At 44.5% G+C, this 12,229-nt stretch overlaps 4 protein-coding genes across 4 annotated transcripts; 3 read left to right on the forward strand and 1 right to left on the reverse strand.

Annotated features, from left to right (window-relative positions):
• Positions 1-1,279: 1,279 nt before the first annotated feature.
• C922_03654 (hypothetical protein) lies at positions 1,280-2,983 on the forward strand (the record flags this gene model as incomplete). Its single annotated transcript, XM_008819246.1, has 3 exons — positions 1,280-1,352; positions 1,457-1,567; positions 1,722-2,983. 3 exons carry the CDS (start codon positions 1,280-1,282, stop codon positions 2,981-2,983), a joined length of 1,446 nt encoding a protein of 481 aa, XP_008817468.1.
• A 1,262-nt stretch (positions 2,984-4,245) lies between these two features.
• Positions 4,246-6,042, forward strand: C922_03655 (hypothetical protein; the record flags this gene model as incomplete). The annotated part of the gene is made up of 1 exon (XM_008819247.1): positions 4,246-6,042. The coding sequence occupies one exon, from the start codon at positions 4,246-4,248 to the stop codon at positions 6,040-6,042; it is 1,797 nt and encodes a 598-aa protein (XP_008817469.1).
• Positions 6,043-7,232: 1,190 nt separating this feature from the next.
• Positions 7,233-9,283, forward strand: C922_03656 (glutathione reductase; the record flags this gene model as incomplete). Its single annotated transcript, XM_008819248.1, has 3 exons — positions 7,233-7,438; positions 7,661-7,739; positions 7,919-9,283. 3 exons carry the CDS (start codon positions 7,233-7,235, stop codon positions 9,281-9,283), a joined length of 1,650 nt encoding a protein of 549 aa, XP_008817470.1.
• A 658-nt stretch (positions 9,284-9,941) lies between these two features.
• C922_03657 (translation initiation factor 3 subunit H) lies at positions 9,942-11,440 on the reverse strand (the record flags this gene model as incomplete). The annotated part of the gene is made up of 2 exons (XM_008819249.1): positions 9,942-11,075; positions 11,117-11,440. 2 exons carry the CDS (start codon positions 11,438-11,440, stop codon positions 9,942-9,944), a joined length of 1,458 nt encoding a protein of 485 aa, XP_008817471.1.
• Between the last annotated feature and the right edge of the window lie 789 nt (positions 11,441-12,229).

Here is a 12,229-nt window from a genome sequence, read left to right on the forward strand (position 1 = left end):
TATTATTACTACTATTTTTTTTTTTTTTTTTTTTTAAGCTTGTTCTAGGGGCAGGTCGCCTTTTGGCGTGGAAGGCCCGCCTGACACAACGACGGCCTGCTCTTCTCCGCGTGCCGTGACTGCTTCCTTTTTACACAGTTGTTTTGTCGCCCCATCTGGTTATTTCGCAAAAAGGCAGTTATATTTCGCTGCAGGTGGCTTGACTCCATGTCATTATTTCCCAAACTGTGCAGCATCACCCTTTTACCGTTCCTCCTGCCTGTTTTTTTTGCCGTGTTTGCCTCCACGTGTGCTGCCTCTTCCGTCACCGCTTTCTTGGCTGCTTTCCTGGCCGCCTTCTCCGCTTGTGCGTTAATTTACGCGCCGCTCGTGGGTCTACCGCGTGAATTTCTGCGAGCCCCGTTTAGAATTTTCTCCACCATTGAAAGGATTCGTCCACAGTGTAGAAGCGCAATGTCAAAAGGGGAAAAAAAATAAAAGAGAAAGAAAGGAAAGAAGTGGGACAGTGAAATGCTCTTCTTTTTATCCACAGTAAGTGAACATCTCGCTCATATAGTGTCGTGCCCCTTATCCTGTGGAGCTTCCCATCCTTATATAATGCTCCTTTCCCCTTAACAGATATCTATCACATAGGGCATAAAATAAGCACAGGTATCTTCTGTGTTTGTATATGCGTACGAATATTTAAGCGGTCCAGTGAAGGAAAAAAAAAAACAAAAAAAAAAGGAAAACTTGTTTAAACACCTGGCCCCCTTTTTTTTACCCAATGGTATTCAACAGTTTTTCCTCTTTTTTTTCTTAACCCAAAGAGGAAAAATAAAGAAAAAAAAAAATAGGAAAAGTTATCCTTTTCTGAGGCTTCATATTGTGTTTTTTTTTTTTTTTTTGGGGGAAGGGCTGAATTGTCCCTCTCTTCGATTTGTGCGTTCTGCGAGACTGCGCCATTTGTACGTTTTGCGCGACCAGCCCCCTCATCGGGATCTTCTTATTTTGCACAATCTGTCGTTTGGTCCTTTTTTTTTGTTTGTTTTTGTTTGAGCCTCGGCGATACGAAGCGAATCAAGTGGGGTGCCCCCGCGTGTACTGACATGCATATGATCGTTTTGGGGTGGGGGGGCATAACCCTATACACGCACACGCTCTCTCTCCCCTGCGGAATCTTATGCTCCCGCTTCTTGCCACGCCTATGCGTGAGTAGCGTCCAAGCCCACGAACCTCCCCATACAGACGAACAGAAATTCCATTTATGAGTATCACTGCAGCATAGGAAGATCATATAATGTTCGCTCCTCATAAGAGCCAGGAGATTAGTCACATATATGAACGAAACAATGAAGCGACACTCTATATAGGTAGGATGTCGGGGCAGACAACTGGGCCTTTGCACATTTGCTGAGGCATGCAAAGGTATATGTATATATTCTCGTGTGTACGCTGTCTCCTCCCTCCGCTGCAGCCAACTTAGACGCCCAAGTGGACGAAGAAATCCTGTGCGAGCTTTTTATGCAATGTGGTAACGTCAAGAATGTGCACATTCCGCGGGACAAGATCAATGGGTTCCACGCAGGTAGGAGGTGCACCCCTGCGGGTGAAGCGCCCACCGTATAGTGTACGTCATCCGTCTGGATGTCACCCGTCTGGACGTCACTTGTTGGTACTTCACCCGTTTGTACGTCTGCCCCTTCTACTTCACCCGCTTCTACTCACCTCTCCCCCCGCAGGTTACGGCTTCGTCGAGTACGAATACGAATATGAGTGTGAATACGCAGGGAGGGTGCTAAACATGACGAAGCTCTTCGGAAAGCCCCTGCGGTGCAACAAGGCGTCCCAAGACAAAAGGTCCTTCGACGTAGGAGCGAACCTATTCATAGGGAACCTAGACGAAGAAGTGGATGAGAAAATGCTATTCGATATCTTCTCCTCATTTGGACAAGTAGTAACCGTTAGGATAATTAAAAACGAAGATGATACGTCCAAAGGACACGGCTTCATCTCGTATGATAACTTCGAGTCAAGTGACATGGCCATCGAAAATATGAATAATCAATTCATATGCAACAAAAAGGTACACATATCGTATGCTTTTAAGAAGGACTCAAAGGGGGAGAGGCATGGGACAGCGGCTGAAAGATTCATTGCAGCCAACAAGGCTCTAAGTTTGTCCTCAGGAAATGGAAGCTCCAATCATGTAATGCCCTATAATTTGTCTAGTGCAGAAAATGCAATTAATAGCAAGCGTGGAAGGAATAGTGTCTCGCCCAATGTGGACAGCAATCCATTTTTACGAACCCCCTTAACGTCTTCGAATGCTATCAATCCCCCCTCAAGCGATTCCCTGCCACCGATTATGAATTCGTACTTTCCCGGGAATATGCCTCCCCCCATGCCGTCTAGTTTTACGCAACAACCGATGAATATGCATAGTGGAATGCGCCGGAATGGCCCCTTCATGATGCCGCCGAAGATGGGCAATCGGATGATGGGAGGCATGCCCCCAAACCTACCACCCATGAACATCCCGCCAGGCATTCCCCCCAATATGCCTCTCAACATGCCTCCAGGCATCCCCCCACACATGTCCCCAAACATGCCGCCAGGCATGCCCATGAATATACCTCCAAACATGCCGATGAATATGCCACTGAATATGCCACCGAATATGCCGCCCAATATGAACATCCCTCCTAACATGCCCATGAATATGCCGATGAACATGCCCCCCAGTTTTCCCCCCAACTTCCCCCCGAATTTCCCTCCATCCTTCTCGCCAAATTTCCCACCCAACATGCCACCCAACGTGCCACCCAACGTGCCACCCAACGTGCCACCCAACGTGCCACCCAACTTCCCAGCAGCTTTTCCCCCCAATTTGGTGCCCACCCCCCAGGCCAGCATGCAACACAGCGGCTCTGTGAATGCATCATCAACTGCGGAACCGAGTCAGAGTGGCCCAAGCGAGCAAAGTGAAGTCGCGGGCAGTTAGGCCTGGGAGGGAGTAGCGTCGTGAAGGTGCATATGCTTAGCGCGACAAGCGGAACAGTCATCCTACTGTGCTGTTAGCAAGCGTTTTTAGAATGCGTCTTTAGAATGCCCTTTTGTAATGCGTTCTTATAATGCGTTTTTACAATGTGTTTTTTTTTTTCTCCTTTTTCTGCCATGTTTGCAAAAGAGATAGAGGCGTCCAGGCGCGCCCTTTTCTTGCACCTCCCATTTGAAATGCACATGCGCCTCCAAGGGGAAGGGACATAGTTTCCCCGTTTTTTTTTTTTTTTTTTTCTCATACCATATGCGCATTTTGCCACTTTTAAGCGACCTCCACTACTCCCATTTTAGTTAATCTGTTTACTTATTCTGCTACTCCATTTTGTTCCCCTCATTTCTTAACCAAGCGAATTATTACATAATTTTAAAAAAAGGATGTTTGAATTAAAAGGACCCTTTAAAGAATGACGAGAGTGTGCTTTCCCTTGGGTGGGACACCTGATCAGATTGTGTACCTCTGATTTGTCGCGCCACCTGCTATCTGCCTCGGCTAAATGGTCTCTTCCAGGCAGTTTCCGTCAAACAGTCTCTACCTTGTGGAGCGCTAGTTTCACTCCACCCCTGTGGAGTAGCAGGCACGGCCAAAATTTAATCTCCTTCCCGCCACTGCCCCTCGAGGCGAAGTAGCCCTTTTTGCAGGGGGAGGCACAAATTGTGTACTAAGAAATATGACCATTTTTTTTTAAAAAGGAAAAAGCGCCAGGCGGAAAATGCCAAAGGGAGATAACCCCAAGGGACTGTGCAAATGATACATTGAATGGGAAGGAAAAAAAAAAATACCCAAGTGGAGCAACTCCACTCCTCTAAAAATACGCTGCTCCCTGCACCCTTGCATTGCGCATTGCGGGTGGAACTGAAGGAGGGTCCCCAGCGGCAACAGAGAGTCTAAGCCATGCAGGTGATGGAGGTCACGCAGGTGATGTAGGCGATGCGGGCAATGCAGGCAATGCACGAAATATACTCTGGATAATACTCCCATCATGGCTAGAAGGGAACCATCTCAAAGGGAATAAAACTCTATACAAAACAGTAAACCAATTTGAGTACCTCCTTACCACTTGTACGGTGCAATCGCTGTACCGGCGTGGCCCCAACTGCTCACTTGATCGAACGGGTTGGCGCACCCGAGAAAGGGGGAAGGTCCCCAAGGGTGTTCCCCAAAAGAGGAAGCTCCTTATTAGGAGCCCATCCCCCAACAGTAGAATGATCTCCCGAAAGAGAATAGCCAAGGGAAGGGGGAGGAGGAACCTCTTCCAGCTGTATCTGAGCATGCGGGAGGAGAGACGCCAAAGGGAAGGAGGCAAGGACGATGTGTATGGCGAGAATCCCCACAAGATTCACTCAACCCACCAAGGTAATGTCAACCTAAGCGAACAACCCCATATTATGCACCTAGAAAAGCAGGTCAAAATGAAGCTGGAGGAACAGTCTAGCTTACTCGCCATCAAGGGGATCGACAGAGTAGACATCCAACAGAAAAAAGGAAAACATTCAATCATCTGTATTCACTACATAAAAAACATGTGCATGAAGAATCTGTTCTGTAATTACTTACACCAGCTTATATATGCCAAAATACCATCTTGTAAAAATTTCCTCAAAAATAATTACTGCGCTGACCAGGTACGGGGGTCCTGTATGTTCCGACACACCCTGGACAATGTCAACCCTGGAGGGTATGGAGAAAATAAAGATGATCACTTGGATGATGTACTGAAGTTATTGTATGATAAAAATATCTGTGTGAATTATCTGCTAGGCTTCTGTAACTTAGGTTATAACTGCAAGAGGATACACAAATGCAAAAGTAGAAAATTCATCAACCTTATAACTATCCTTCCCAAGTTTTATTTGGATCACATTTTAGTGAACCAGCGCTTGTATGCCCACCTGTATAGCAATCACAGGAAGCTCTCTTCAGATATGAGCAAATTGAAAGACGCCTTGATTGTTCTTAGTGGGGAGAAGTACCAGGAGAAGGGAATCCCCTCTGTCACTTCAAACAGTCTGAAAAGTGAGAAGAAAATTTTCTCAACAGATGACACATCTGTGAAGAATTTAGACCACTACCAACGTGGAGTCAACAGTGATATGCAGCGTCACCTCGGGGGAGGTTTATCTCTCCGAGAAGACCACCAGAATGAGAGACCCGACGGGGATAGAAATTATCCAGATACTTCCAATCCACAGAGCATAAGCAGGTACTACCAGATGAAAGTGACAGGGAGCGGAGGTACTAACAACTTGGAAGATTTTCTCCACCCTGGTGACAACATCCCAATGAGCAGTCTCGACAACGAAAAGGGATTCACACACAGCAGGAACCAAGAGAACATGATGAGCATCCCAGGCATATACGACATAAACAATGACATAATTCCAAGTGAGAGAATAAAAATCTTTATAATAAAGTGTAATCAAATTTCGCACCTGTACTTATCTATTCTCTATGGAGTATGGGCCACGGGAAAAAACAACACGAGGAAATTTATCACCCTGTTTAAGGAAAATTACACCATCGTATTCCTTTTCTCCGTTAATGAAAGTGGAGGTTTTCAAGGTTATGCAAAAATGGTAAGTATGCCGATTAAGAAGTTGTATGAGGATTTATGGGGACCCATAACGAATAGGTTGGGAGGGAATTTTCGCATCCAGTGGATAAAGATTGCCAAAATAGACTTTGACGCTTTTAAGAATATGAAGAATCCCTGTAATGATAATTTGCCTCTGAAAAAAAGTAGAGATGGGACTGAGTTGCCTCTCAACTTGGCCTCCATCATATGCAACAGGATCTATGCTTTGCCCAGTGAAGACTTCCTCGCAGGCACCATTTATGAGTACAAGCGCCGGATAAACCATGCCGCATTCTTTGAGAATTTGCACAAACAGGGTTTGCTCCACAGCAACACCGTGTGGGACATGCGCATATTTAGCCTCAACAAGCAGTCCGACTGCGAGCGGATTACCTTCGTCGACGGCACAGAGCAGACCATTGAGTAGGAAAATGTTGTCCCCGGGGAGATCATCGCCAGCGATACATTTACAACGCGACAAGGAAGCGCTCCCTTGGAGTAAGAGTAAAATGACACGCGGTTTGTAATGTAACCAGGCGATAGCAAATTTGCCCCTTAGGTGGAAGAAAAAATTCCTTGCTACTGTTTGCGGCGCTTGTTCCCCATTAGCTGACTGCAAATGTACGGCCAGTCATAAGAAATAAAAAAAAAGCGGAAGTAAATGCAAAAAAGAGCAGTCTTCCTTCCGAAAGGGCAAAGAAGAAAAAAAAAACTACTACATCAAAAACGACTGCAACTAAATGGGTCCACATGTAGGGCGGGGCGCGTCAAAAAATAAAAATGGGCATCATTCTTCCTGTCCTTCTGCAAAAAAGTCTTTCAATAAGCTTCAACCACTCTTTTGCATCATGATCAAGGCGTAAAAAGCCAGTTGGAAAAAATTACTTATCGATGAATACAACTCGTTGTTTGGAAAAAAAAGGAAAACTCCCAAAGTGGTTTCTTTAGCGAATTATATGTATACCATTATACATTTTTAATGAGAGAAGAAGAAAAAAAAAAAAAAAAAAAAAAAAGTTACCTCAAGTGAAAGGAAGAACAGCCCTACAAGTCCTGGAGACGAACAAGCAGGCGTAATATATGCATGTACACGCAAATGCATTTCCCTGGGAAAATTCCCGTGGTAGCTAGCGAAAACGTGTTCTTATGAAAACAACTCTGCTGCGATCCCTGATAATTTTAAATAGGTATTGTCCCCATTTTGCGCGAGAATTTTGTATGATATTTTTGCCCCCTTTCCGATTTCGCGCCCTGACTTTTTTTCTGCCCCCCTGCGTAACTTCGCAAGGCAGCTTCTTTCTCATGTTTGTCACACCTCACCCATATGTATAGTAGTGTATGTACCATTACGTGTGGCATCTCACCCTTCTGTGAAGCACTGTATTGTCACGCTTTACACCCTTTCATCCCGTGTGACTGCGTGTGCGCACATCCCTGAGGAAAGTTTTCCACCCCTACATGGCAACTTCCCCCACCCACCTGTGACTTCGTACCTGCAACGTGGAAACGTAGCAACGTATCGACGTAGCAATTGCTTAATCTCTTAACTTCATAACTGCTTAACTTCATAACTGCTTAACTGCATAACTGCTTAACTTGCCTCCCCCGTGACAAAACATGCGCCAACTCATCTACTTTCACCTTCTTTTGTTTTTCGCCATCCTGGACCCGTCGATAAAATTAACAAGGGGCTTCAGTTTCTACCACAATTTGGAACACTCGAGCGTCCCCACGCACCTGAAGAAGAAGCCCAGTATGGTGTACGACCTCATAGTCATTGGAGGCGGCAGTGGCGGCATGGCCGCGGCCAGACGAGCAGCCAGGTGGGTTCGCGGAGAGGCATCACCCGCGTGAATACGCCAGAGGTTGCACTTGCATCAGCCTCTGCATCAGAATCTGCCTTAAAATCTGCATCTGCGCCTACATCTACATTAGAATCTGTATCAGCAACTGCATCAGCATTTGCATCCGCATCAGCAACTGCGTTAAAATCTGCATTTTCGCCCGCAGCCACATTTGCACCTCCCCGCACACACACACCGCAGGAACAAGGCCAAAGTTGCGCTCGTGGAAAAGGCCCACTTGGGAGGCACCTGCGTGAATGTCGGATGCGTGCCAAAGAAGGTAGAGAGAAGGAAAAGCGGTCGAGCCCAGTCCTCCGGTGTTTGACAGGCCACAAAAAGGGGGGGGGGGCGAATTTATCTGCACTGGAAAGCAAATGTGCTACTAGGCAGTAGTCCCCCCGGTTGATGTTCCCCCGTTGATGTTCCCCCGTTGATGTTCCCCCTTTTCCCTCCCAACAGATAATGTTCAACGCGGCGTCCATCCACGACATTCTAGAGAACTCTAGGCACTACGGATTCGACACGCAGTTTAGCTTCAACCTTCCGCTGCTAGTCGAGAGGAGAGACAAATACATACGAAGGCTGAACGATATTTATAGGCAAAATTTGAAGCAGGACAACGTGGAGTATTTTGAAGGCAAGGGCAGCCTGCTCAGCGAAAATAAAGTTTTAATAAAAAAAGTGAAGAATGAAGGTGATGTGGAAGAAAACTTGGACGAAGGAGACGACGACAAAGTGATTGAGGGAAAGAACATCCTCATAGCAGTGGGCAATAAACCAATATTCCCAGATGTGAAAGGAATTGAACATACCATTTCGAGTGACGATTTTTTTAAAATAAAGGAAGCCAGAAGGATAGGAATCGTAGGCAGCGGCTACATAGCAGTGGAGCTCATTAACGTCGTCAGGAGATTAGGAATCGAATCCTACATATTTGCAAGAGGAAGCAGATTGCTTCGAAAATTTGACGAAACAGTTATCAACGAATTAGAAAATGACATGAAAAAAAATAATATCAATATTATTACCCATGCAGATGTGGAAGAAATAGAAAAGGTCAAGGAGAAAAATTTAACCATTTACTTGTCAGACGGAAGAAAGTATGAGCACTTTGATTATATCATTTACTCTGTTGGTCGATCTCCAAATACAAAGGATCTAAATTTGGAGGTGCTAAACATAACGACAGATAAGGACTACATTGTTGTGGACGATAATCAGAGGACAAATGTGAGACATATTTATGCCGTAGGAGATTGTTGCATGGTGAAAAAGAATCAAGAAATTGAAGACTTAAAATTGCTCAAGCTTTACAATGAAGAGTCATACTTAAAGAAAAAAGAAAACACGTCAGGAGATTTATATTTTAATGTGCAGCTGACCCCAGTGGCTATTAACGCTGGAAGGTTACTAGCCGATCGACTCTTCCTGAACAGGTCCAGAAAAACGAATTATAAATTGATACCTTCTGTTATATTTTCTCATCCTCCAATTGGAACCATCGGACTTTCAGAGAAGGAAGCAATTGACATATATGGCAAGGAGAATGTGAAAATTTACGAGTCCAGGTTTACCAATCTGTTTTTCTCTGTCTATGATATGGACCCTTCGCAGAAGGAGAAGACTTACCTCAAGTTAGTTTGCGTTGGTAAGGACGAATTAATTAAGGGGCTTCACATTATCGGACTCAGTGCCGACGAAATTATACAAGGCTTTGCCGTCGCCTTGAAGATGAATGCCACGAAGAAGGACTTTGACGAAACCATACCCATACACCCCACGGCTGCGGAGGAGTTCGTCACCATGCATCCCTGGATGAGTTGAGCTCGCTGTGGTGAGAGGCGGACCACTCGCTTAGCCTACTAATTCGTCTGTACCTCCAAACGTTAACCGACTGTTCGCATTGGGAACCTTCCCTCATTTAACTCGTTAAATCGATCAACCTGCGGTAGATGAGGCGAACCGGCGGGCAGGCCCCCACTGCGCAATAAGTGGCCAGTGTTTCCCCGATTCGCCCCGTCACCCACTTCTCCACATGGAACATTTGAAAAATAAAATTCCTTTTTTATTTTATTATTATTTTTTTTTCTTTTTTCCTCTTGCTTCGACGTAAAAGGGTTAAAAACGCATTTAAAAGGGCATTTAAAAAGGCTGTAAAAATGGCCACACAGAAAGGTGTGCAGAAAAAAAAAAAGGGCACCCATAAATACGTTCGTGGTGCGTGCCGCGTAGCAATCATTTCGCTGGAAGAAGCACGTCGCATTATTCGCTGGCACAAGCAAATCGCTTTATCCGCTGGCACGAGCACACCGATGATGTGCATGGGCAAACTCGTTAGGCCCTTTTCAAAAGGGGCGCCCATGCCGAATGCGCACAGGCGCAAGCAGGGGCGTCGCAAGGGGCCTTAAAGTCAAAACCGGAACTTCCGTGTCGTTCCACTCTTTCCGCTCCCCCTCTCCACTGCCCCTCTCCACTGCCCCTATCATGGCTTCGCATTCTTGTAGTACAAGTAAGACTTGGCAATTGCATGGCTACACAAATTGTTGATGTTATCATTCAGCAAGTTATTGCTCATTGTCAGGACGTAGGGGAAGAGCAAGGAGGGCTGCGGGATGCTCTTAAAAATATTCTTCATATTAATATCTTCCTCATTTGTCTCCTGATTTTCGTGTTCAATTTTATTCTTCTCCTTCTCGAGTTTTCTCTTTTCCTGATAAATTTTTTGCGTCTGCAGTTGTTTGAAGACATCCTTCTTATATTTTATCATTTTGTCCTGTTCCGTTTTTAGCAATTCCAGCGATTTGCACGTATCGTGGATGTAACTCTCCAGAGAGTCCACCTCCTGTGCATTCAGATAATCCATAGAGGAGACAAAATTCTTGTTTTTATTTTTAAGTACCTTCAAAAAGAGGGAATTTATAATGGAGTTCTTTATACGAAGGGGGATTTTCTGCAGGATCGTTTTACTGTTCAGTCCCTTCTTCTTCAATTCAACATTCAGGATATCATTAAACTGATTAAATGTCGCATTTTTTATTTGGTTCTTAATTTCGAATACCACATCCACGTCTATTTTGTACGCAGAAAAGATTAATTTCCCATATTTTTCACCAAAGCAAAGGACAAAGGAGTTTTTGTTAATTAGGGAGGACAGCAGCAGTGTGGCCAACACTTCCTTCTTCTTAATGTCACAAATGTTGATGTAAAATCCGAAGGACGTTGTATCGAAGTTCAGCTCGGCCATAATGTTCACATAATCCTCATAATACGTGTTCACTTCACTTATATATTTTTCTCCCTCTTCTTCATATTTATTTTTATTAAAATATAACACTAAATTATTTAGCAACTCGGTCTGTCTTTGCTTTGTAATCTGATACTTATTGGTCATCTTTGAGATTTTATCAATGCAGATATCTTCAATGTTGCACACACAAAAGGATTGGTTAATTTCTACAACGTTTAATTTTTTTGGGTCATTTTTTTTATTCTTTTTCTTATCCTTTGTTGTATCTTTTTTTTTTTTTCCCCTTTTCTTCTCATCATTATCGTCATTGTCGTCATCTTCTTCATCATCGTCATCATCTTCGTCATCGTCATCATCTTCATCATCTTCCTCGTCTTCTTCGTCGTCGGCGTCATTTTTGCTTTTATTACCTGTTCCTCCCGCTCCATCTTCTTCTTCCTCGTTATTTCCACTTTTTCCCTTTTTTTTTTTTTTTTTTTTATTGAGTCATTATTTTTTATGTAATATCCTAGCAACTCTCCTCTCAGGTCTTTGTTCTTTGCTATCTGACTGATGACGACACTGTTGAGCACAATTTCGAAGTCGTCTCCTTCCGTTGAGCTGTCACTGTCAATGTCTTTTTCCTCCTTCAAGTTTTCGATCTTTTCCTTTAACTGTTCCAGCTTCTCCGCTTCTGCTTCTTTTTTTTCCTTGGCCTCCGTTTGGGCCCTCATGTGGGGGGGTACGTACTTCATTCTGCCGCCACCTGGTGCTGAGGAGATCGTGTAGACGATTACCTACTGCGTCTACTGCGCAAAAAGGGAGAGAGATAGGGTTGCCGTTTGTCTATGCCTCCGGCAAATTATGCGGCCTGCACGCCAAGTGAAGCAACGTCAGGTGCTTTCTTCTGCTCTTCCTCGAGGCACGGGGAAAGAACCGAGCGGCCACACCCAGGCTTGTCAAAACTGCAATTTGGCAAAAACAGCCATGCAACGCAAAGAAACGCAGAAAAACAGTAAAGAGGCAAAACTGCAAATCAGCGAAACAGCAAAACTGCAAATGAGCGAAACAGCAATTGAGCAAAACAGCAATTGAGCAAAACAGCAATTGAGCAAAACAGCAATTGAGCAAAACAGCGAAACAGCAAATCAGCAAAACAGAACAATAATATAACTTATCACGAATGGGTGGCGAAACAAACTCTTAATTTTTTGCACTAAAAACAAAAGAAAGAAAAGAAAGTTGAATTAATAGGCTGAAAATTTAATTCTGGTTAGCATGTCATATGCTGATGCGAACCCCCATGTGCATAAGCATCTACAACGGTACATCCGCACGCTAGGACAGGGAGGGGCGAACTATGTAACAACGCGTCAGACGTCCACGAACATCAATAGGGTAATGCAAAAATGATTGTTTAGAAGAGGGGCAGCAGGGTTGTGAATTTTTTCTTCTTTTTTTTCAGGGGGGTGGGAGGCGTTTCCCTTCTATGAAGCCTCGGCCAGGGCTACTACCTCTGTTCTGCTATTAGGTTATTAATTTGA

This window comes from Plasmodium inui (assembly GCF_000524495.1).
Source record: "Plasmodium inui San Antonio 1 unplaced genomic scaffold supercont1.16, whole genome shotgun sequence".
NCBI classification, from domain to species: domain Eukaryota; phylum Apicomplexa; class Aconoidasida; order Haemosporida; family Plasmodiidae; genus Plasmodium; species Plasmodium inui.